The 26,546-nt window shown below is 40.5% G+C and overlaps 1 protein-coding gene across 15 annotated transcripts in view; it reads left to right on the top strand.

Annotated features, from left to right (window-relative positions):
• adgrl2b.1 (adhesion G protein-coupled receptor L2b, tandem duplicate 1) overlaps window positions 1-26,546 on the top strand; it is a 129,468-nt gene that overhangs the window by 97,463 nt on the left and 5,459 nt on the right. For 10 of the 15 annotated variants that reach the window (XM_016669773.1, XM_016669782.1, XM_016669783.1 and 7 more), the window contains 11 exons: window positions 1,771-1,893; window positions 3,546-3,751; window positions 4,719-4,892; window positions 7,563-7,772; window positions 9,005-9,225; window positions 10,369-10,435; window positions 14,594-14,685; window positions 16,116-16,284; window positions 17,734-17,862; window positions 20,760-20,856; window positions 22,770-22,895. In XM_016669773.1, coding sequence (XP_016525259.1) covers window positions 1,771-1,893; window positions 3,546-3,751; window positions 4,719-4,892; window positions 7,563-7,772; window positions 9,005-9,225; window positions 10,369-10,435; window positions 14,594-14,685; window positions 16,116-16,284; window positions 17,734-17,862; window positions 20,760-20,856; window positions 22,770-22,895 — 1,614 coding nt within the window. The remainder of the gene's footprint in view (window positions 1-1,770; window positions 1,894-3,545; window positions 3,752-4,718; window positions 4,893-7,562; window positions 7,773-9,004; window positions 9,226-10,368; window positions 10,436-14,593; window positions 14,686-16,115; window positions 16,285-17,733; window positions 17,863-20,759; window positions 20,857-22,769; window positions 22,896-26,546) is intronic. The other 5 variants (XM_016669785.1, XM_016669778.1, XM_016669780.1 and 2 more) reach the window with 1 other exon arrangement.

Below are 26,546 nucleotides of genomic sequence, written 5' to 3' on the forward strand. Positions count from 1 at the left end.
TCTTCCCATCCTAACTCTGATCAGCTTCAATGTCCTCGTTGAGCAGCAGGATGCCCAAAGCATGATGCTGCCATCGCCATGCCTCGCAGTGAAGATGTTTCAGAGTGATGCGCAGTGTTAGTTTTCTGCCAGAAAAAGCAGCCAAACATTTTGTAAAATACACATTGTACAGCAAAAAGTTCAAAAGTTGTGAATACTTTTGCAAAGGGTTTTTTCACAGCACGTCTGGCTCAATTTGTGCTGCTGGTGTTTTTTTGTTTGTTTGTTTTGTTTGTTGTTGTTTTTTTTCAGTTGATTGAGCTGAAATTGATTTTTTTAAATTATTTTCTATTTAGTGATTGGCAGCTATTCTCATTGGAAAACCGGTTTGACTTGAAATGTGAAATGTTCACATCACATCATATTTGACTTGACGTAACAGGACAAAAATAAAAAAAAGAGGTTCATTAGTGAAGCAGTCTCATTCATTTTGGTCTTTTCCGAACGTGCAAACTGTCATGTTTCTGCTCGTAGCTCTTTGTTGCTATGGTTATGGTTCCTCACTCACCCCATCTTTTTTTTTTGTCTTATGTCTCATTGGTTTTTAATCTTTCTTTGTGAAGTCACCTCATTTGAACGTGTGCTGCAAGATGAACTGTCCCGACCTCTTTGGTGGGAAACAAAAGAAACCAATTGAATGGCACCACTCCATTCAGACGGCTTCTCTATCTGCTTTCTCCGAGCCTTTCCCATTAAGGGGTAGTTAGCAGCGCTGATAACGACAAGTTCTGTCTTTACCAAAAGCACTGATTAATACATTTGTGTAGTATGCCGTATATTGACTATTTAATCACTGCTTTCTGGCTGCCCTCATGAGGCTGTTGAGCTGTCGCTTATCTGCAGCAATGAAGATAATATTTCAGTGTGGGAGCAAAGATACACCCACGAGGAGAAAGGAGAACAGTTTACTTGATCTCCTGGCAAAGGTACAACAAAAAGCAGAAATTTATTGTTTTTTTTCCCCTAATAAGGTATTTTAGAAGGCCACATTAGTTCTCCGGGTAAAATCTAAGCACAAGATGAGAAAAGGAAAAGGAAAGTGAGATGGAGCGGAAGGGTGACCAGTTCTTCATCTTTGTCCGTCAGAAACACCTATCTGCTGAAGTGTGGCTGTTGGTGATGGGAGGGGGGCAGATACGTGTATCCTTCTGACCCTTTAGTAATTTCACACATCAAAGGGAACACCACCCTGCAGCTGGCATGCCGGAGAGCGAGCAAGAGAGAGAGAGAGAGAGAAGGGGGGGACTGCAGGAATTTGGAGGATTTTCAGAGATTTGCTCATCCAGCCCCGAGTTATCTGAGCCCACGGGGGGAAGAAAAAGTAAAAGTAAAAGCACAATGATATGTTTGATCCTATGAATATTTGACATTCATGCTGCAGCAGGCTGTGCGCTGGCGTTTACTCATCCTCCACCGCAGCCCTTGTCGTTATTTTTTTTTTTTTCTCTTTGCTCTTGCCTCTGAGGCTTTCACAATGCCAGGAAACAGCTCAGTGACATGGGTTTTTTAAGTAAATGACACCCTACGGGATTTTGCCAAAAAGGCTCGACTCTGTTACCGTTACAATGAACGCTGAGTCTTTTACAGATGCACCACTGGGCCTTGATGGTAGAACTCTATTGAACACAGCAAAGCTTTTAAAATGTCGTCTTTGAGTTATGCATCTCCCTGTTTTTTTTTTTGTTTTTTTCCCCGCTAACCTCCTCCTTTCTACCTTCATCCATTTCTTAGTGTTGGATGTGTATGTAATAAGCACCGACGGCCATGTGCAAGACTTCAGGTTTCCACAGACGAGCAAGGGTGGAGCGACTCTTCAGCTATCCTCCAACACGGTGAAAGTCAACAGCAAAAATGGTGAGAAAAAATAATAAAAATCAGAGAGAAAAAAGCATTCTTATCAGTCGTGGAAATTAAAAATTTACTGTTGGCTGAGGTCAAACAATTGCTGTGAGGAATCCCACAGCAGTGCATGACCATGCTGGTGACCAGCATGAGGAGAATGGGGGAGGGTATTATGGCTGTACTCTACTTAGGGTTCTGTCTGATAATTGATTAAAAATTAAAATTACCAATATGCCTTGTTTCTTCAAACTTTGATCATCCAATAAATCCAGTGAACGACACCAAAGATTCCACTATTTAAAGGGAAACAGCCTTTCTAAGATACTAAGAAGCAAAGAAATAATCAACCAAGCTCAAATTTCTTTACATGTTGTGCCAAGTGTAGCGTGATCTACTCAAACCAAGTTTTAATCAATCGCAAATGGACCTTCAATTCAAGTTCCTTGTTTATTTCCAAAGCCATGAACATCCATAAGTTTAGATAAAAATCCTCAGACTTAAAAGTGGAAAGTAACATTGTATTCATTTGATCAAGAAAACAGATCATTTAACAGAATATAACAGTTAGTGTGATGGATAGATGAATGGATTATATAAATTCTTTTTCAATAGAAACTAAAACTTATGCAAAAAAAAAACAATATAAAACACGTCACACGTCTAGATATAATAAACATCTGTTATAATCTCCATGGTTTTCTTTTAGTGTCGTCTCTAAAAGAAAACGACATCTCCAGATTGATGAGTTACTTTGGCGATTTTGGCTGAAAACTCTAAGGGTTTTTCTTATCTTGATATCCTGAAGAATAATTAAATCAAGATAGGGGCATGTAGGATATGAAACAGCTGCCCCTGTGGTACGATGATAATGATTCGTCCATGAAACGTCAGATGATGTTATTAGATTATTATTATTATTTTTTTTTTTTAAATCTGATTTTTATGCTTTAACTGGATGGAACATAGCCTGTTTAATAGTTAAAGTTTCCGTCTCATCTATCTACTGTGCATGGACCTAAACATACTCTTTTGTTCTTTGCTTACTGTACAGGATTCAACATATTTAAACATGTAAAATAGTTCAGATAAATTCAACTTTTATTGCAATAGCTCTATATCATGTGAAAAAGGAGATTCCTTACCCTACTGCTTACGAAGGATGGAACCCAGAGTTGCATGCTGGACTTTGTCTTGCCTGGTTTGTCACGATTGGTTTAAACTTTAAAGCGCAGATATGGACATGTTTAGGTGGGTATATTTTCTTGTAGCCATCTTCTACCTTGGGAATATCAGTAGACATCTGGCTTTCTTGTCTTTCCCATTTTGAAAGGTGGAAACAACGAAAGAACTGTTATGTCAAAACCTAAAAAATCCCAAGACTAATTTTAATGGAAAAAAGAAATGATATAAAAAAAAAGCTTAGATTTTTCTAAAACTTTGGATGTTAAATTATATTACTGGAATCAAAATATCAGTTTTTTTTTGTTTTTTTTTACACGTTTACCAGCCGTGCCTGTATATGTTTAGGGTTCTGTTCATCCAAACAATGAACCCTCCAATACTTGTCATTTAAAATGATACCTAATTTCTGCACGTTTGCTTTAACTAAATACGCTATTGTGAATTTCTGCAAACTACTACATTTTCTAATTGTCTCGTCGCAGGTGTGGCCAAGCTGGTGTTTGTGCTCTACAAGCACCTGGGCCAGTTCCTCAGCACAGAGAACGCCACACTGAGGGGAATGGGGGATCTGAACAAACACAACCTCTCCCTCACTGTCAACTCCCACATCCTGTCAGCTTCCATCACAAAGGAGTCCAGCCGTGTGTTTGTGGCCGACCCGGTGGTCTTCACTCTGGAGCACCTGGATGTAAGCCTCCTCCTGCGATTTGACCGGACCACCTAATAGCGCTAAACTCTGACGGATACTGAAGTTATACCATGAACTTTGACAAAAGACATTGAGGGGGTTATCATGGGGCCAAATTGTTTGGCATTGTACCAATGCAATTCTCAGATCAGCTCTGGCAATGTTGAGTAAGGAGAGGTTGCGTGTATGAATAAATATGGAGGCTATTTTTGATCATTCAAAGGCATAAAACTCTAAAAGAAATCTTTAATCTCCAAGAAACGAGATCCTGTTACCAATAATATAGTTTGCTTTGTCAGTTGGATTCATTTATTTAGGAATAATTATTAGCCTATTTGAAGGTGTTAGGTTGTCTGCAGGTGTTGTTATTGGTTCCTATGCTTTTCACATTTAGTCACATTGTAACCTTTAATGTATCAAATCTGAAAATTGCACTAGCCCCACCCTCCCACACCTCTTTTCCTCTAAATAAAATCATCCCCAGTCTTTAGATATTTAGCTAATTTGTAAATAGAATCCACTTGTTGGATATATAATCATCCACTATAAATACATGTTTTGTTTTGTTTTTTTTTTGTAAAAGGCCCGAGAGGTTTATAAAGGAGCCATCATGTTGTAAGGAATGTCTTTTTTCTTTGACCAAATAAAGGGTAAATCTAAAAGAAAGCCTTTCAGAGGCTGAAAGAGACTTGAGACTAAGGCGGAGGTTCCCCTTCCAGCAGCCAAAACATCCAGCCAATCCCAAAGTAGATCGGTTTGGATCAAAACAAAACTCATGTGTGAGAATTGGCCAGTCAAAGTCCAGACCCGAATCCAATTGAGAATCAGCGGTAGGGCTGATAAATATTTTTACAAGGCACTGTACATGTATACATGTATACACATAAAGAGTTTATTCAGTTATTTTTTATTTATTTATTTATTTTTTGTCTGATTTAGGTTCTTCTGTGTGTTTGTTACTTTGCAGAAGGAGCATTATTACAACCCTAACTGCTCCTTCTGGAATTACTCGGAGCGAAGCATGATGGGATACTGGTCCACTCAGGGCTGCAAGCTGCTGGAAACCAATAAGAGTCACACCACTTGCTCCTGCAGTCACTTGACCAACTTCGCTATCCTCATGGCTCATCGGGGAAATGTGGTAAGTGGCCCCAACCTCGCTGTTCTCGCCTGCTATTTTTCTTTCTCAATTAGTCCTTCTGTCCCCTGTCCTACTGAATGATTTGTGCACACGTAGCAAGTGCAAGAGTGGCATCTCGGCGGCGATAATTAGATTAGAGCCGGAGTAGAAGGTGAGCACATAAGCAGAATGGGTTGGGGGGGAAGAGAGAGTGGGGCTGTCATTTTAAAAGAGCGACGCTGCGGATCAGGATAGGAAGTGGCACGACGTTATCAGAAGTAATTATGTTTCACCTGTGGTCCGTGTCTAATATGTATTCTCCGTGGCTGCGTACCCCGAGTGTCATGGGAAACAGCAGAACCTTGGGTTTTTACTTACATTTGCCACCCTTCTTGAAGTGGTCCAGAATCCATTCAGCTACAAAATGCAATTACAATCCAATTACATGAAAAATAGCATGTGTAGCAGAGACCTAGCCAGTAATAAATGTAGAGGATAAGTATGTGGTTTGTTTAATAGTTCGTTCCAACTCCTGAACTTGGTGCCTCTCATCTGTCTTAACCTCAACCTTAACCACATCTTGAAACCAGAGCCCAGAGGCTGGGCTCAGCCTCACACCAGTCCCCATACATATCACCTCAACAGTAACTCCTGACCTCAATGTAATTACAAATATCACAGAAGGAATTGCCTCACTTTCAGGCCACCATGAGTTTGAGTGATATTTCTTATGGTCAGGGCTGCTTTCCTATTTTTTATTTTTTCTTCTTCTTCTTTGCAGCCTGGCCGGTTGCCCACTCAGTTTTAGATCTTCTGAAACGCTGCATGAATCAGCCGCACACGGCCGCTGCTCTTTGAGGCAATTTTTTCCCCCCTTCCCTTCCTTCTGATGTTGCTTTCTGCAACGCGCGCGGCATAAAAAAAGGATGACGGATCGCATTCAGTTCGTTTGCCAAATGACGTCAGGCTCGATCGGGTTAAATTAGGGCTTTGCAGTTTGTCAAGCCTGTCTCTTGTTGATCAGTCAAACACCCAAATGAGCGCCGAAGCACTTCTGGCTCTGATGTCAAGTTGAACATATAACCGCTGAGAATTCATATATCTCTAACAGCTGCTGCATTTTGGGGAAAAAAAAAAAAAAAAACGGAAAAGAGAACCCTTAAAATCAAATTCACCCTCATATGAAAAGAAATAAACTGTATTAATCTTTCACTGCAGCAGCATAATCTCTCTTTCAAAAAATGTGTACATATCCAACATTTAATTTTAGTGCATGTATTCATTCTAAGAACATATTCCATTGTAAGAAATGATTCTCACCAGTGCCACAATTATTGGCACCTCCTGCTGTTAATACTTTGCACATCCCCCGTTACGAAAAGAACAGCACTTTCCCTATAAATATTCACAAGGTTGGCGTGTGCACATAGAGGAATCTTTGACTATTTCTCTTTGCATGATATCTCTAGGTACCTCTGAGTCCTGGGTTTTCCTTATGTGCTCTACTCTTCATTTCGCCGTACAGGTTTTTAATAGGATTAAGGTCTGGGGACTTGGGATGCCAATTAAATAAGGTTGATTCATCGATGTCTTGTGAATCATTTCGAAACTCATTTTGGACATCTGTTTTAGATTATTATCCATTTTTAGTTTGCAGGTAGAGTTCACGAGATTTTTAGAGCCTCCAAAACCATTGAGGCATTCTGAATTTATTGATTTATACTTTTTTGGCTTCAGAAAGTCTTGATTGAGCCCAGGCTTCCCAAAGGAGGCTTTAAATCACCTGTAGCTTAGTGCTGAATTGGTACATTTATTACTTCTTTCGTTGACCCTTTTATTTTTTGAGAAACATTACTTTTATTATTATTTATTATTTTTACAACCCCTGTCTTTCATTTGTTCTTGTTTATGAACTAATCTGATGTAGCACTGTTGGAAGGAAATTAATGCCGAACATTCTCCTTTCTTGTGTGCCCCTGAAAGAATGATTTCCCTGTCACAGCTGCTTTATTGACATAATGTTTTCTTAGTTGTTTTCAACTGTGTCCTTTTGTTAATAAAATCAATGAATGTCTTAAAGTTTTGCCTTAAAGTTTTTGGCATATTGATATAAGAAAGCTGCTACTTTTCTTGTATACACTTCCCATCACAGTCGATACCGCTGCCCCTTATTTGAAAGTCACAATCTTTTGTTCGTCCCACCTTGAAGAGCGGTGAATCGAATCGAGTTTATTTCATATAGGAAAGAGGGATGTGAGGAATTACTAATGTCTCTTAAACATCCATCAACCCTCTGATTACTTATAAAGTATTCGGTGACTTTTGAGTGGTGGCAATTCTGTGTTTTTTTTTTTTTTTTTTTAATTATTCTTTTCTTTTTGTTCTCTGAATAAATGGATTTAAATAAAATTTACTCTTTCAGTACAGGAGCAAGTTACTGCAGTAAAATTTTATTGCATATTAATGGCTTTTACTCATCTTTAGTAGGTGTGCCAGTAAATTTGCAGAGTGCTGCATGAATATGACTCTTATAAAACTAAACGGAACACCTCATGATTTTCCATTTTCTTTACATGGATGAATGTTTCCACCAGACTGGACTTTAATCTCAGAGAATCGCAAATGCCAGCTATTATGATGAGTAGTGCAGGAGCGAAACTGAGTCTGTGCTTTCCGCGTGCGTTCCTGCAGAGAGACGGGGGCATGCACGAGGTCCTCCTCACCGTCATCACCAGGATGGGTATCGCCGTGTCTCTGGTGTGCCTGGCCATCAGCCTCTTCACGTTCTGCTTCTTCAGAGGCCTGCAAAGCGACCGCAACACCATCCACAAAAACCTCTGTCTCAACCTCTTCATTGGAGAGCTTCTCTTTCTCGTGGGCATCCACATGACGGAGCCAAAGGTACAGGGGGACATTATGCTGCAGTGGCTCTTGATTTTAATTGTCTCAACTTGAGCAATTAACCTTCACTAACCTAAATTTCACTTCTGATTTGTCTTTTTAAATGTTGCACCAAAAAGAAAGGAAAAATAGCTTTGAGTAAAATTTGAGTAAAATTAAAAGCCTACTTGGAATGGCAGACGGCACCATTTACCGTGTCTTTAATAGGCCTGTCACGGTAGCAACTTTTGCTAGGCAGTAAATTGTCCCAGAAATCTTTGTGATAAACAATAATGTCGCCGTTGTGAGAACGTTTTCAACTAACATAGTGATGGCCCATTAACGACAGCATGAAAACTATGGAATTTATGGAAGATTGGGTGGAGGAAAGACATTGCTGAAAGAAAGTCGTAAGAAGTTCAGTTTACATTTTGCCATGTATGGAATACAGAAAAGTTGTGGTACAATAAAACATGCAAATCTGTGTCCTGGAAAACTAAATCTAGACACCACCCAGAACACATCCTTACGTTGATAAATGGTAGAGGTAATGATGAGTTCCTTCCACAGGGAAAGGGAACCTGGTGAGAGCTGACTGAAAGATCTAGATCAATTTGGAAATATGTGCCAAGGCCTAAAACCTGCTGTTCACAGATGATAGTATTTTCATGTGTAAAGCTGCTAGAGACAAAGTTTGACTCGGGTGCCCAGTAATCCAAATTCTTGCCACACTTTTCAGATTTTTATGTGCAGATCCATAGTGGTTGAAAACATGTAGCACTACTTTGTGCTGGTCGATGATATAAAATCCCCACAAAATGCATTGAAGAAGAACTGTTTGTAATTTTAAGAAACGGTTTGCAAAGCAACACAGGCATCGATTTGCTGTATTGACGTCGGCATCTTTGGTGAATGCAGGTTCAATATTTGCTGTCCTCTTTGCTTTCAAATAGTTCACTAATTAGAACTATATGAACATTTGAAGGCTAAACACAAACCAGTAGACCTTTTGTAGACAGACAGGACATGGTGAAGTTTATTAAAGACACTTAATGAAAGCAGCTGAAGACCAGAAAATGAATACTTCAGATGAACAAATAAACTCAGATTGAGTGAACAAAGCGCAATAGGGCATTGTGGTTTTATACCATGACAAAAACATGCAATAATCTTATTAAAAATTCTGCTTCTTTTTTATTTCAAAAGATATTAAATCCTCTTGCGTGCAACTCCTTTGTGTGTTTCCTTTTCAGCTGGTGTGCTCCATCATTGCCGGAGTCCTCCACTTTTGTTTTCTGGCTGCGTTCACCTGGATGTGCTTGGAGGGCGTGCAGCTGTACCTCATGCTGGTCGAGGTCTTCGAGAGCGAGTTCTCACGCAGAAAGTATTATTACCTCTCTGGCTACCTCGTCCCTGCGGTCGTCGTTGGCATCTCTGCAGCCATCGACTACAGGAGCTACGGAACGCAGCGGGCGTAAGTGCTCCGCCTTCGGCGAATCGTTTCTGCTGGCTTTGCACAGAGAAGATATGAAAACAAAACAAAAAAAAAAAATCATGAACTTCTCTACTTAGACACACCCACACAGCATGCATATGGAGCTCTGTGCTAATGACAGTAATATCACAGGGAGTTGTCCACCTCCGGCCCATGGCGAATTTACAGCCTGTCACTGCAGAAAGAGGAGGCTGTAAGCATAGGAAAAGCATTAATGAATATGCGGGCTGACTGGCTTGCCAGTTCCTCTTATTTATTTTTTTTTTTTTCTTTTTATTCTTTGCAAATTGATAATTACTGCCCTTATCAGTAAGAAGTCTGCGCTTCTGGACTGGTCTTTATCCAACCAGTAAACTTAGGACTTGGAAGCCTTTAATCTTCTAATTTGAAGAATGAAAGTGTATGTCATTTTTCACTCTCCCAATTTCTTGCAGCAATCCTCACTTCATTTATGCATTCTGAAAAATAAAGACCAAAGGATATTGCTTTTTTTTTTAAACTTCCAGCAATACATTGTCTGCTAAACACAGACTTTGAAATTACTATGAAGCATGACTTTTAAGTGGTCAGCAAAGGAAAATGACAGCACCAGTGACAACAATGACAAATATGAAAAAACCAGCCAAACTGCCGCAACCACCTATCCCTCGATTCTTTACCCTTTAATGTTCACCAGGTGAAATGACCCCCAGAATCACCACGCCCAGTAACACTCGGCAGAGCGGTGAGCCATAAACCAGGACAAGCAAAAGTAGTAGGAACAGTAAAAAAAAAAAAAGGAACCGCTTAAGAAATAAAATTAAAATAATAATAATAAGTCACAGGTTGCTATCATCACCTCCTTTCTGTGCAATCTCAGAGCAGCACATTTGCAAAACACTGAGACATATAAATGGAAAACACAAGCGCGATAAGAATTGCTTTTTACTCTGCAGCACCTCGTGGCACAGTTCCAACACCCTTTCGAGGTCGAGTTTTCTTCACTGTGGTCAGAAGAGTTGCCGCTCTGTTGCCATGGCCTATCATCTAACCAGCTCCTCTGTGCACTAATCAATACGACTGAGCAGTGTTTTGGCACTGAAACGACTTGATGAACTAAATGTTCCTCTTTACGTGTTCCAGATGCTGGTTGAGAGTGGATAACCATTTCATATGGAGCTTCATTGGACCAGTGACCTTCATAATAGTGGTAAGTTTTAAAATTTGTGCAAGCATAGGATCGTTTTTTTTTTTAATCGCAGAGAAGCTTTGGAAACAGTTTATAGATTTTCTCTCCATGTGTGCTGGCAGCCTCTTAGCTCTGCTTTCTCAGATCAATTTGCATGAAAGGAAAGTGGTCCCATTATAGCTGACACGAGGACATCAGTGTCCACTCAGCTATGAAATCCTATGAAATCAGAATTGTTGAGCAGTAACAACGCTGAGCTTTTCGGTCCTCTCGTCTCAACTAGAGAATACTCCCCTTCCTGCAATCAGGAGGAGAAATCGTTTCAGGCATGAAGGTCATTTGCTCAGTGGGAAAACAAGGGGGATGACGCTGAGGGGCGAGGTGGGGGGGGGCAACATGGAAGTAATGAGTGGGTGGGCCAGACAACCATTACCAGAGTGCACTGCCCTGCTGAGGATCATGACACATCCCCAGCCAATCCCGGCACACGGACATCTCCATCTTCACTTCTTAATATTTCATGTAGAGTACACCGAGTTCGCCGCAAACTCACAACACACGTGCAGGAGAGGTGAGAACAAACACACGGCAAATGTCCACGCAGGAACACGTATGTAAACGAGTCCAACGGTTGTATAAACATGCAAAACCATGAGAGGAGCTGCACGGACTCCTGCACTGGTTTAATGTGCTTTATTTGGCAGAGAAGTAAGAGACCTGAAAACTGTGGAGGATGGCTCCTTAGAGACCAAGCATGTAGGGGAGGAGGTGTTTTTTTGGGGAGGGGGTCCATATGCAGCTTTTTGCAGAGTGCCTCCCAGCTTCTCTACTCGCCATCCGTCCGTCCGTCTGTCCGTCTCACCGTATCTGTGTCATCACTTACGGCTGTGTTAAATGTATCTCCAGCCTCTCGGCTCATGTGGACGTAAATTGGCCCCAGTGGCTGGGAGACAAAACTCTGTGATCTAAAAGCCTCTTTCTGTCTTCGCAGCCGCTCCTACTTCTTCCATCTTTCTCCCCGCCGCTGTTCGGTTACATATGCCTGCCCCTCACATGCTGCTGCTGTTTCCCTTCCAAGACTATTTTCTGTCATCTTGTCATTTTTTTTTTTTTTTTTTAGACTGCATCCATATGGTCGGATAATTGGGATTCTTTCTTCCTGCAGGAGAACAAAAACTTCAAAAATGTTTATAATTATAGTTTGCTTTCTAGTAAACTTCAGCTTTTTTTTTCTACATTTAAAGATTTTTAAGCTTTTTTAAAAAAAAAAAGTCGACCTGAAGTTCCTGATGGAGGATTAAAAGGTTCCACATCACCCCTGTTGTTTTTCATGGAATCTTCAGTGCAGCACATTTGAACAGTTAAATGTGGTATCAGACCAAATCAAAGCTCATCCCCTCCCTTCCTTTTTGTGGCCGCAGGCCCTGCGGTGCTTACAGAAAGAGACATCCTGAGAGCATGGAAACCTTTTCTGGATGTATGGCTTGAATCACTTAAATGTTTTTCCTGGCCTTGGTAGAAACTGCCTCTAAAATATGGCATTCAGCTCCCGTTGCTCCCACCCCCCACCTTTCTCTCCGAAAGATTCCACGTCATGGCTTTCAGCCATGACTTGTTAAGATTTGTTTGGGCTTTGCCACGCGTGCGTCCTCTTCTCGTGTAATTGCGCTCCGTGTTTGGCGTCGTCTGTAATGACGAACACGAGAAAGGAAGACAAACAGCGAACGCAGCTCGCGTCAAAGCCCCGAGCCGCCTGAGGAAGACCAAAGTGATAACCTCTCGCTGTTGATTTTCTCTGTGAAAGTCAGGAGGCCTTATGATCAGTATAAAATTTTCATAGACCTCTCACTGAAGGTGTGCTGCTTGCTTTCAAGCCAACACAATAAAAGATGTAGTGTTTCTTTTCAGACCATATTGGTTTCTCTCTACAGTGTCTTTCAGGAATATTATTACCCCTTGAATCTTTTTTTCACATTTTGTCACGATTCGACCGCGAACCTCGTTTAGAGGGATTTCATGGGATTGGCCAAGACAAAGTAACGCGTATTTTAGGACTGGACAAAAATAATACGTGGCTCTCGAAGTATTTCTCAAACAAAGACATCAAAAGTGCGGCATGCTTTTGTATTCAGCTTCAAGAGTCAATAGTCAATTGCAATTGCAGCTGCTAGTTTTTCTAAGAATGTCTTTTACCAGCTTTGCACAGCTAAAGACTTAAATGTTCACCCTATTCTTTGCAGAATGGCTCAAGTTCAATCAGAGTAAATGGAGAGCATCTCTGAACAACAATTTTCTCATCTTATCCAAGAATCTCTGTGGGACTTTTTCGACTGGGCCATTTTAACACATGGATATTCTTTGATCTAAACATTTCTTTTGTGGCTCTTAGTGTGGAAGTCCTGCTTTAAGGTCAACTTCCCTCCTGCAGCTTTTTCTCCTAAATTGTCCCGGATTAATGCTGCAGTCGATTTTTTTTTTTTTTTCCAGAAGTTGGAGCTTAGAGTTAGGAATGAAGTCACAGCCGAGTTAAGAGTGCAGTTGCAATTCGCTAAAAAAGGAAATTTGCTATTTATTGTTGTTTACAACTTTCAACGATGCCAAAGAGAAAAGGTTTCTCTTCATTTTACACTTTCAACTTCAAAAGGAAAACCGTCCCAAGTAAATAAATTCCACCACTCTGTGCTTTTCTAAGGAAGCATGTAGACCAAAGTGAAGTTGCCAGAAAGAACATGGAAAAAGACCAAGACCCGGGTTCTCAAAGATTCTCTGACTCCACTCAGAGAGCTCCCACTTTATTCTAAAAACTCCTGCAGGGGTTAAGCACCAGCTCACCTAAAGAGGCCTTAGTCCTCGATGCAGCCGTCGCAGGTTCGGTTCCCGGCCTGGTGAGCCCCTTGCCGCATGTCTTCCCTCTTTCTCATTACCCTACTTTCCTGTCGTAGCACTTTCAAATAAAGACCACGAGAGCCAAAAAAACCCCCCAAAAAAACAGAGTGACTTAGTTTGCTTCTAACAGCGACAGAAAGTTCTACCTTACTGAGGTGGCGTGGTTGACCCTGTTGCAGTAGGTACTTATTTGAAGCACACTTATTTTACACCAGAGTCTTAACATTGATCCTTCAGTTATTTTTACATGGGTCCATAAAAATGTTTTGACATAAAGACACTGTCTTTACTGTAATTGGTTTATACATAAACCATAAAAAATGTCCCCCCAGTATAAGTGATCTGGATTTAGAAGTGTCATGGTGATGAATCTATGCAAATTGGAAGCATCGCACATTTACACACATTTACAGGCTTCTAGCCGTGCTGGTTAATTTACTACACCATCTATTTAGTGATGGTGTGTGGACACTCATTGCCTGCTTGTATCAAGTTGTTTTATCTGGCTAAACGATCAACACAAAACACAAAAAGGACACCAAAACCAGAGCAGAGCCTGTTCTTGGCAGAGCTCTATCCATTTTAGTATCTGTTTTCTGTTGATATTTCCACCATAATGAAGGCTTAAGAACAGTCCTCATCACTGTTCCTGAAGTTGTGTCACATTAGGAACTCTCATAAGGCCTAAGATGCTACGTGAAAATTCAAGGAAAAATCTGAGAATTTCTACAAAATTTTACAAATTTTCCTAAAATGATGTCATGCAGAGCCAATTTTAGTTTGAAGACTAAAATGAGCTCTACAAGCAGTAACCCCTTCAGCATCTCTCAGTTGGAAGTGAGAAGTACAGTATCCTTTCCACAGACTGATACCAGAGACACCGAAGTTATTTCAGCCAAAGACGATAAGTCTAGGTATTGGAGAGTAGAGGGGTCCTAATGCTTTTTTTCTGCTAGAAAATATTTTTTTGTTTGTACTCTCTGTTTAACAAGTAAAACAGATTTTTTTTTTAAATTCAGTTAAATTTCTTTCTGTTCCTGAGACAGAAGCTGTGATTCAACATCAGTGTCTGAGAATTTCTTAATACAGAACTGAATATTTAAATGCAAGCAGTGTTTAAATACATGGGTTTTAACTCATTAGAATATCTGGAGTGCGTCACAGCACTTCTCTGTGAGGAACGGGTCTGACTACATCTCTACTGACAGGACCCGAGCCTGCACTGCGAGCACGTGGAACCGGATGCCTTCCTTAGTGCAGTCTATTAACCCTGATGCACATCTGTTTTGACAGGTCAATGTCATCTTCCTGGTGGTGACGATGTACAAGATGGTGAAGCATTCCACCTCCATGAAACCTGACTCAACCAGGCTGGGGGGTATCAGGTGAGGAGTGTCACTCCAGGAGATTAAGAGGCCGGGTGTGTCGTTGCTTGTTTTGTGACTGTGCGTGCGTGTGTGCGTGTGTTTGTGTTTGTGTGTGCGTACTGAGAAAGGGCATGAGGGGGGAGGGATGGTGGTTTATATGCGAGGAGGAAAATAATACGCGCCGTCGCCGCTTCTGCCTTGCTGCTATAATTTCAAAAGCTGTATTTGACCTACACATTTTATTTGATTTTACTTCCAGCCAGACCCACGGTTTTCCCTTTCATATTTTATTTTCCTTCTCAGTCTGTTGGTGGTGCTTTTTTAGCTCACTTTTATGATTTCAGTATTTGCGCTACTCATGGGTATATTGCCTGTTTTATTTCTTCATAAGTGCATTTCTGACCTTTTGGCGTCTCTTTGCTCCTGTGTTCTCGCATAGTTTATAGGCGCATTTGGAAGATAGATCCCAACCATATGTCTCGTTGATTTCAAGATGTGTAAAACGGGGGGAAATAATTATATGAAGTGGGTTTTAGGGGTGGGGGCTTTCTTCCATCTCCCTGCTTCCAGTGGGCTGCTTTGGGTTGATAAAACAGCAAATCCCTGACCATTTCTCTGCTTGGAGCCTTGTTCAACAATATGTTTGACGGCATGCCAGCATATGTTATGTAGGCGTTTGATTTTTAGGCAGCAACTCAGATTTGGGTCCAAACCAAAAAAAAAAAATCGGAAAAAAAAAAAACTGAACAAAATAAAACATCTTAATTGGCTTTCGTGCTTGTTTTAGCTCACATACATGACACATTTGTGGATGCTGCATTTTGTGTAACCATAACTAGCAGTCAAAACCCATTAACTGTCATTAATTAAGGTCTTCCGCTATGGCGTATAGAGATTTTGTGTTGTGTATATTGGAACTTGTTAAAAAGTTGTCGGGCTTTTTTTTTTTTTCTCCAGACCCAAAACAAAATTATATCCCTGCAGAAGAAGCACAAACAAGTCTGCAGCATGTCTAATAAGCCATGATTATTATTCTGATTTCTTTTCAAGTGACATGTTGATGGTCTGTTTCTCCCCTTGTGTCCACACTCGCTAGATCTTTCTCAGAAATGGGTGGGGGGGAGGACTCCCCTCTTTCTGTTGCTTATTTTTGTCACTGAAACTGACTGTTAGGCTATCTTGTATCCTTCAGACTTTCCTCAGAAGGCGCTGATTGAAGCCTGCTATTTGTGCCGTCTTTTCAGCTACCAAACTCTGACGCAGACCAAGGAGCTAAATTTATATCTATCTGTCCGATTTCTGCAACATTTCCAGAGCAGGAAAAGTAACCCCAAAAATATATGTAAAGTGCAGTTCAGAAGTTTTGAAATGAAGCACAATTTTCCTTTCTCAGTTGTTCATCATCACTTTTCTTCCTGTTTTTTTTGTTTTTTGTTTATTTTTTGCAGGTCATGGGTGTTGGGAGCTTTTGCTCTGCTTTGTCTTTTGGGACTCACGTGGTCCTTCGGCTTGTTCTTCCTCAACGAGTCGTCCATCGTGATGGCTTACCTCTTCACCATTTTCAACACTCTGCAAGGGATGTTTATCTTCATCTTTCACTGTCTGCTTCAGAAAAAAGTAAGAAACTGCCTTTTGGGTCTCGTGCAGGGGTGAAAAAACAGCCGAGAGGAACTCGTTTATCTGTAAAGTTGCCATACAGTATGCATTGTAAATGTATTAATACCCCTCACACTTTTCCAGCTTTTGCAAAGGTCAAAAGTTTTTCAGTGGGATTTACGTCGCTTTGGATGTGAAGAACACATACTTTGTATTTAATTGAAAAGACAATAACACCTCAGTCTGTAGTTCCGTTTTCCAGAACTCAGACAGGATAGAGAACATCTGTTTTCAAGTTTTGCCTCAGATTCTCAATTTGATTTATGTCCAGCCTTTGACTGGGCCATTTGAATAGATAAGTATCCTTTGATCTAACTCACTCCACTGTGACTCTGGATGTTTGTCTTTTACATCCTCAAACAGAGTTTCTTCCAGGGTTGCCATGTATTACGTTCCATCCTTCTTCCCGTTAACCCCACAGTACATCACACATTATCTTCATCATCATCACAGTATGAGTGTGTGCTGTATTAGGACCACAAAGGAACGTCTGGAATGCACTAGTTCACAACTAACACACACTCACACAGCTCAATTGCGCATACGTATAAAATGAAGCCTATTTGATGGTCTCTGTAGTAGATGCCCACTCCTCTCATATGAAAGTACAAAGAGACCTTGACGTACAGCTCAAGACAGGAGGGAAGAAAATGCAAATCACAACTGTTTGTCATTTTTTACCAGTATATTGTTATGCAGTAATATTGCTTGAGTCGTGTTTCTTGGTCTCAACTGTTGTTTTTCCACCTTTACACAACTGTAGGTCTGATTCCTTACGGCTTTGCTTCAACAACAGCTTTTTCTTGACAGATTTGTGGATTGACATAAGTCTTGTTTTCCACCTCAGTTGCGGATATCCAGAGTTACTGAGTAGTTACATCTACCCAGTCACATCTGGCCGCAGTAGGTTACACACAATTTTATTAAACGTATCAAACTAAAGAGAACTTCATGCAAATAAATGCTAATGTCACAATTGTTCAGAATTTTAGTAGTTAAAAAAAATGTATTGGCTGCATATAAATTTTATTTTACGAGAAGGAATTTTAAGTGGGTCAAGTCATAGCTTGCAGATAAGTAACAGATTACATGTTTTCCCATTTAACTCCAAATTTCATTTAATTTAAGCCCAACACAGTCATTCTCCAATGCTAAGCATGTGGATAATTTATATTTTCACAAATATTTTTCCTACTTAAGCAAAACAGATATTCGAGGGGAGGCTGTAATTTGTAGCGTGTTACAGGTTTCCTGTCATCCCAGTTCTTGAAGGTTTGGCATTTAAACTGCTGTCGGCTGGCTGCCAGTAGATAAAGATTTGGGATTTGCACCTCTCCCCGAGGAGAGGCGGATGTGTCAAACTCTATGTCCGCGTGTTCAGTTTGTCCTAATCTTTTTGCTGCTCTGCAGGTCCGGAAGGAGTACAGCAAATGTTTCCATCAGTCCCAGTGCTGTGGCGCTCTGCCTTCTGAGAGTTCCCACAGCTCGGCCAAGGCTGCCACGTCTCGATCCACAGCCCGCTACTCCTCTGCTACACAGGTAGGCCAACGGGAAGCAAGCAAGTGTCAAGTGTTGAGACCTTTTTTTCCCACGTGTGATTTCAGTTGAAAGTGCATGGTTACATACGCCGTATAAAAAAGACAAACTTTTTTTTTCCTCACCAGCTAAACGTTTCCTATTTTATGTCAGTTAGTTTTTTTGGTAAAAAACCAAACCTCCAAATTCAGAAGATGTCATACATGACTTTAATATTTGATAGGATTGCCTTTTAAGCTGTATGAATTGGGTTAGAAACATTCTGGATTTCCCTCTACAAGCTTTCTCTCAATAGTTTGCTGGCATTTTGGCCCATTCCTCCTGACAGAACTGGTAGAACTTAGTGAGCTTTTTACTGTACTGCAAACAGGTCATTCTCTTTAAGTCACTTTCTAATTAATTTGGTTGTTCTTTTCTGAAGATGACTGTTATGACGTATTAGTTATGTCTTCCAGGTATATGTTGCTTCCGTATTTTCCACAAAATGTTCTTTCCTGATGATGCCATTTATTCTGTGATATTATTGATGAATGTCATGGTAACAATATGATTTGACTAAATAGTGAAATATTTAACTCAACAGTGATATTTCTGCTTTTGCCAACATAAATAACCTTCCAATTATGACTGACTTTCGCCTTCTAAAACTTTGTTATCCTGCATTCAACAAGTGTCACCAAATGTACTGCTTGGGTACCATGTGTTGAGCAACCTGCATGCATGATACCTAAATAAAAATGGTTTGTTCCAACAGTTCTTTGCATGTTTGAAATTGCAATACACTTCTATTCCTATACAGATAAGTGTAAACTATATTCTGTGACCTGTTTTTCCCAATGCTTTACGCTTTGAAGGATAATTTTAGTCTTGCAAGCATCCCTGTTTTTTCTCCAGATGTAGCAATGGTCATTGTAGCCAAACAACTCAATTTTAGTGAAATACTTCAAATACTTACATTTTCATAACAACTCTCTTCCCAGCTTCTGCCAGCATCGTGTTTGCTTTCCTCTTTAATATTTATGTTCTTTTAACGCTTTTGTATCTCTCATCTAGTTGAAGAAATTTAATACAGAAAAAAACGTATAGTAGTATTTATTGTGATTATTGAGAAAACCCATTTAGGACACAACAAAGATATGTTTAAAAAGTAATAAAAAAATGCTCTTGGTTATTTTCTAAATCTAATATCTTTTGAAGTCCTCGTGAAGGTGAGGCATTTTTTACGATCAGAGTCTGACAGAAGGAAATGCCTCTCAGCCAGATAATGAGTGAAAGATTTACACACTTTCAGAAAGCAGTCGGCATCGTCTGTCAGCCGAGCTTGTCAAAATAATGACGCGGAGTAGAGATATTCGGAAATAAATTACAGCCACGACTGTTATGATGCTGTACAAAACATTTAAGATGGTTTATTTCGTTACACAAGTCAGATCAAGCAAGAAATACATATGTCAGAATTGTATAGATAGGTAAACCCGTTTGTCATTTTTAGACTTTGATTTGTTATGTGAACAACAAAGCATGCAGCTCAGTTTCATTCATGAAGCCAATACTTATTAATATAATTACATCTCCTTTCTGATCGTTGAGCCATAGATTATATTTAGCATTAGGAAAATCTCTCACATTTGGATCAATTAGCTTGTTTTACAAATATTGAACCAGAGTAAAGCTCCCTCCACACTGACTGGAACCTCTGTTAAAGCTGTTTAAAAGGCCTTAAGGCCTTTTGTTCTCTTCCTTTCAGCTCCCCCAACAACTTTTCTACTTGGTTAAAGTCTGCGGACTGAGGTCGGCACACAAGGTCTCTTGTGTGAGCTTATGTATTGATTTGACCAAATGTTGTTCAAAAACTGCGGTGGTACTAAGGTCTAAAATATCTGAGATCTTTAGGCGTACTAAGAATCTCAGATGCTTTGGGTAAGATACAGACCCACAGCATGACTGATCTCCCACCATGTTGTGCACTGGGCATCAAGCGCTTTTCTAAAAATGGCGTTTCATGTGAGACCTATGGCCGTTTTTTTGACATCAATCATTTAATATGTAGATGGCACCTAAAGCTTCTACACTGGATTCTGCTTACTCCATAATCTTTGCAGGTCTTCCACCCCCTCCCTAACCATTCTTCTTAGTGAGATGTGTAGCAACATAAACGCATAAAGTCCTTTATGCTTTTATGTTATGCGTCCTCGTTTCCTACTTTAAAGAGTGGCTGAAAGATGTTTGGCTCTCTGTTTTTTTTTGTTTTGTTTTTTTGTTGTTTTGTTTTTTTTTTAGATTCGCTGATTAACCTAAAAAGCAAAGTACAACTAAAAAAAAATTGAAGGTTATGAAAATTGTGAATAACTCCCCCAACGTTAATGAATACAACACGCAACAAAGCGGGTTTTAAACTGTGGCAATTTCGCTTGGTTTCTTCAACCTTATATTAATTTTTAAGTTTATAATTTCCTGAAAAGCATCTGCTCTGAACTTAGAACATGGGCACCCTGTGGGAAAGAATTGCTGCTTATCCCACTTATGATATCTGCTCCAAAGACTTTGTGAGGTCTCATTTAGGGAGCGCCGCTGGGAATTCGGTGGCTGCGTCTGCTCTCGCTGCTCGGAGCAGAAGAGAGCAGCTCAGAGTCAAATTACAAACCGTAAGATTCTCAGTCGCTCCAATTTTAGGGAGCAGTCGAATCAATAGCATGTTGTGGAGCTTTGTGATACACAAACATGTCATCAGCTAGCGCGTCAATTAGATCCTAATTTATAGAGAGTATGGTCTGAATCATAAAACCACACAGCCACTCAGGCCTGGGGACCAGAAGCCTTGAAACATAACAGCGCCATGTTGAGCACTAATCAGCGGCTGCTTTTTCTTTTTCTTTTTTTTCTTTTTTTTCTCAACGCAGAGCCGCATCAGGCGGATGTGGAACGACACTGTGAGAAAGCAGTCGGAGTCCTCCTTCATCTCAGGCGACATAAACAGCACCTCCACGCTCAACCAGGGTAAGCAACTGCTGCCTCCGTCATCACCAGACGAGACGCGAGCTCTGTTCTCTTTGTGATGAAGCTCTGAATTAACAGTAAACACTTCAATGGATGCAGCCTGCATCGCTCCGTGCCGACTGAGGGGAGAGGGAGATAAGGCCCGATTTCATGCCGCTTTTCTCCAAACGAACAATCAGATGCATTAAACGCTCAAAGCTTTGCAGCATTTTCTCACTTGTCTCTGCTCGCTTGGACTAAATAAATGGAAAGAAACAGACAAATAATAATATATTTGCAGCGCCTCCCCTCCTGGAACCCCTTTTACGTTTTGTCACATTACAACTTCAAGTGTGTGTGTGTGCGTGTGTGTGCGTGTGTGTATGTATTAATGTGTTGTTAGGAGATAGACCAAGCCAAAGTTGGGCAAAATTGTGAAGCGGAAAGAAAATGATACAATTTTCTTTTCAAATAAAACTCTGAAAAGTGTTGCATGCATTTTTTCCTAAACATCCACTGTATAATTTGTATATAGTACAGTCCTAGTGTGAATGAGGTTGTTCTGCCCTTTAAAGCTTTGTTTGAGGGATAAAGATGTGGAGAGGTTCAAGGTAGGGTTAGGTTACAAAACAGCACAAAAAGGGAAAAACTAAATAGGTAGAAGTGAAAACATACCAAGGGCAAGGAAGAATTTAATCAGAAAAGCATCCAAAATGCTAATGGTAACTCTGGTAACTCTGGAGGACCTGCAGAGACCCACTTTCTGAGTGGGAGAATACACCAACAGGACAGATATTAGTTGTTTGGACCAAAAGAGGAGCAAGACAAACTCCACTGATGAAGAAAAGCCATGTAGCCCACACATTCAGCATGTGGAATAAGGTGATCTGGTCAAATGTACCTTTCCTGCCCTCATGGAAAATCTGTGGTTGTAGGAAACGCACAGATAGGAGAGCGCCGTCAGTGTGAAACATGGTGGTGGCAGCATCATAATGTGGGGATGCATTTATTAAGCAGAGCTAATAGGAAGATGGATGAATTCAGTCTCTAAATTTGCAAAGCTAGTCAAGACTTACAGCATCGCTGCAGCTACAGCCGAATGCAGATGCATAACTACAGTTTAACGAAAAAAACTATTTTGTTCCAAGTTGCAACAGGACGAATTGTAGGAAAGCGGTTTATCGCTTGCAAAGCACTGTTGTGAAGTTTATCATGTTATAGATCAGGACTAAAGATACTGCCATCCCAAAGTGACTTTGAAGGTAGAAGAAGAGGACAGAGAGGAGCAAAGTCGAATGGGGGTCAGAGCAAGCTTTGGGAATTATTCCAGCATCATGAAACCCAGGAACCGGAATCTGCCAATACAGATTTGGCTTCAGCTCGGGCCTTTTTTTTTTTTTTTTTTTTAAAAAGCGATCCTTGCCAGTACAGAGTTTCTCAGCGATTCATTCTAATAACTTTGGATGTGTTGTTGCATTCCCGAGAGCTTAGAAAAGCGCATGATGGTTGATGAGGATACTGTGTTATTTGTGGTAGGCCGCATGGATATGTTTCGTCTGCTGTCTCGAATGGATGAGTTTGTTTGGATGAATCTGCCTCGCATAAACATTGCAGCTGATTATGTTGCCAGGCTTTGGTCAACACTTGTCCCTGTAATGCTGTTTGTCAGCTGCATCGGCGAGCTGTTTGAGTAACGGCACGCCTTGACCAGCGTTTCCGCGGCTGCTCCGTCCGCGGCACAGACGGAGCAGAGGCCGTAAATCTTCTGTGGCGACAGGTTCCGCACAGCGAGTATCAGTGTTTGTTTATGGAATCTACCCGACGCGTTGCCGCAAAAACCCTAAGAACATGCAACCTTGAGCTCACTTCCTCTACTGTTTTCGCCTCTTAATTCTTTCCCCTTTTCTTCTGTCTCTTCTTTCCGTTTATTGCAGGGATGACTGGCAACTACCTCCTAACTAACCCCCTCCTCCGAACCCACGACACTAACCCCTATAACAACCTCCTGGCTGAAACGGTGGTGTGCAACACCCCCTCTCCGCCGGCCTTTCACTCCCCAGGTGCACATCCTCTACCCCTGCCACCTCACTTCTTCTCTTTCTTTGTCTTTGCACAGATTTTGTGGTTGTTTCAAAAGCACATATGCGGCATTTTGACAAGTGTTCCCCTTTCTGGAAAAAGAGAGACAGATTGCAACCACTTTCATGTCGAGTCTGTTAAAGCTACAGCCAGCTCTTTATTTTTTAAGCGTGAAGAGCGAAAACCTGGCTCCGGTTTCAAAGTACACCTACCAGCACTTCCGAGGCTCAATAATTAACATGTTTTATCCTATTTGTGTAAAAACAACAGGTTGTTAGGGTTTAACAGCGAGCTGGAACATCAGGCGAAGCAGCCTCAATAACAAAATCAGCCTATCAGGACCTTAAAAGCGCACTAATTAACACTTTATATCTCATTTGTTTAAGCCATTGGAAAACAACAATTTGCCATTTTGGGGTGGGTTATCTGCCAGTCTTGGAGCGGAGCTGTTCCCAGGCAACCAACTAAGAGAGAGAGAGCAAGAGAGAGAGAGAGAGAGAGAGGGAGAAAAGAAAGTTAACGGCCTTTGCCAGAGGAAATATTCCAGCAGGAAGTTGTCTTTTTTATACATTGCACATACTTGTGCAATTAATAAATGATCCTGATATCAAGTGTTAATTAGGGAGCACTAAAGGTGGCTGCAGCTGGGCCGTGTTGCCTGGTTAACAGCCTTTATTCTGTATGCTATTTTAGTCACTGCAGCTTCATATTCAACAGACGAATCTTGAGAGTGATGTCACTTTTCTCATCTGTCTCCCTGCCAGAAAACAAATCCTTCTCAAAATGCCAAACTGTTCCATGAAGTATGTTGGAATTTTTTATTTTTTATTTTTTTTTATAAGTGACAGCAGTGGAGACTGAGACTGTGACATGGCATAACTGAAAACGTTCAAACTAATTATACAGACTCTACCTTTCGTCCTTCATGTCTCGCATCTTCTAAGTGTTTTATTTATCGTTACCTAGTTTTCCCTTTTTTATAATGAGATCAACATCAGAGTATTCGTCTTATCTGGTCTACTTAGAAGTCTTGTGGGAATTTCTTTTTGGTGAACACAGCTGCAGCATATTAGTCCAGATTATTTATATATGCTTATATACATATATGTTGTTATCACCACCTGACAAGTAAAATATCCGAGGGCAGTCTGGAAAAAAAAAATGGGATTAGATTAGTGACGATTTGTTTGCCCATCATTCAGTTCCCATTCATCCATCCATAATTCATCCACCCATCCATTGGTTTGTCCATTATCCACCCACCCATCTGTTGGCCTCCATCCACCCAGCTAACATTCAGGCATCCACTGAGTTCTCCATCATAAACCTTTTATTGTCCACCGACGTGGATATTTCATGTATGGAGCATTGGGCGTCGTCACACAGTGACAACTTATTGAAATCTCGACATTTTTTCCGAAGATAAAACCTGATTTGGAACAGCGCTGTGCATTGTGACCTACTTCTTCTCTTGCAGAGTGAAAGAAGCCCAATCAGAGGAGGAAAAAAAAACAGAAGCCTGTGACGCAATGCGGGCAGAGTTACAGGCCTCTGTTATTTCACAGGCACTTGATGATAAAAAGGGAATACACAAGGCGGTAGAATGGCAAAAGTGTGTACGGAGCGACTGTGCCGATTAACCTGCTCCAGTCTCTGTTGTTCTGTGCTGCGAGCCGGCTGGCAGCACAATGCGCACCTCATGCTTAGAACTAATGAAGCAGTGCTTGGACCGAGCTACTGCTGAACTACTGAAAACCAGATGCACTTTTTGATTACATTTTTTTGTTTGTTTTTTTCTAAATTGATTAATTCAGTTTTTATTGAGGTGAGTTCCTCTGCAGCCAAGCAGCTCAGGTGCATAACTTAGCTGCTGTTTTCTATCCCTAAAATGTTTACCTGCCTAATCTGTGTAGAATAATTGCATTTTAACTCTGGCGCACAGGAGACAGATAAAAAGAGGGAATATTTAATTACCGGGTAATTCTCAGTGTGTGATCATAAATCCTTGCCTTACACACTTTTTTTTTTTTCCTCTCCTCCTGAGGCTATCCTCTGTTGTTATTTGTGTTCAAACACACAGGCAAAACAAAAGAAATAGTTCACATGCTTATAAACGGGGGTTGGGGGGAAGTCAAGGATTTAACATATGGAAAATAACGTTAAGGGAGCTGCAGCGGCGTGACACACAAATGTCAAAACCTGGCGCGAAGATCACCAGCCAAAAATGAAATACGCATAGAGAGAAGCTGTCAAGCTCAACACAGGCGTGTACTAAGTTTGCCTGCTATAGTCATTACACTTAGCTCCTGGAAAAGGATGAGCCTGTCCTCCATTATAAGTGTATTAATACAAAGTAATATTCTGCAGATGTTCGTCTGATGCAGTAAAAACTGGAAAGAGAGAGCATATTGAATGAATCTCTGCTGGAACGTTTCCCAGAGTGCAGCTGTCGCCATGTCCAGTTGAATTCTGTTCACATCATTTCCCTCCCTTTCCCGATAGACAATACCTGTCTGCAGTAAAAAATAAATAAATAAATAAATAAATAAATAAAAGTCCAGGTTGCATGCAAAGATAAATGTACATTTTGAAGCAAAATCTAAACCCCCCACACCCATCAGCACCTCGACCTTGAATTGCATCTTGCTCTTTGCACTTAATTTTTTTACTCATTCTAGAATATATATATATATATATATACTTCCTTTGTGTATTTTTTTGACATGCTTGTTTAAATCCCAGCTCTTACCATTTTTGTCTTTTGTTTGCCAGGAACAAAATATATTCAACTCGCAATAAACTATCTTGAATCCAGACGATTAACTAAATCAGCAACAAAATGCCTTGAAACTAGTTCAGTATCCTCACAAGTTAATATATTTAGGTTATTTTAACTACTTTTATTGAGCTGCTCCGGATAAGTTCTTACATGAATGCAGGCCTGGCTGAGAACCTTTATCAGCACTCCACTTTCTCGCTGCTCGTATGATCCCTTCTGGTGCTGCCCTGGGCAACTGCCTTTTGTTGCTCAATCAAAATCTGCTACTGACGCCCAGCTGATCAAGTGAGTGATATTCCAGAAATGTCTCATGGTTAAACTGTGCAATGTCCAATGAACAGTACATAAAATTTACAGCTGCACCCTCAAGCCACAACCTCAAAATAGAGCAGCCTAATCTGAAAGCGATGGGTATAATTTGAGATCTCGGACAACCCCCCCATTAAAGTTAATAAGGGCTGGTCCACAGTCACCTTACTCATTGCTCTCTGTACTTTTTTGGCACTTTCCATAAAATACTTTTTGCTTTTTAACTTATTTTTGGTTATTTTAATTCATTTTCTGACTAGTTCAGTTGAGACTTGACATTGACACGCTGTCCTTTTGTTCGCCTGAAATGATAAAAACCCAACACTTCAATCACATTAAGTCCTCCTAAAAGCGAACGAGGCACTTCCACTTAAATCTTTAACACTTACACTATAATTCAGATGCAGCCTGTGGAAAACCACAGTAGTTTTTGGTAATTTGTATGTGTTCTACATTGTTCGTATAAAAGTGGGACAAACTCGGTTTTATCTAAGAAGTCTCTTGTTGATGTTTTTTTTTTTTTTTTTTAATACGGAGCCCAAAT

This window comes from Poecilia formosa, unplaced genomic scaffold (genome assembly GCF_000485575.1).
Source record: "Poecilia formosa unplaced genomic scaffold, Poecilia_formosa-5.1.2 Scaffold27, whole genome shotgun sequence".
In the NCBI taxonomy this organism is placed as follows: domain Eukaryota; kingdom Metazoa; phylum Chordata; class Actinopteri; order Cyprinodontiformes; family Poeciliidae; genus Poecilia; species Poecilia formosa.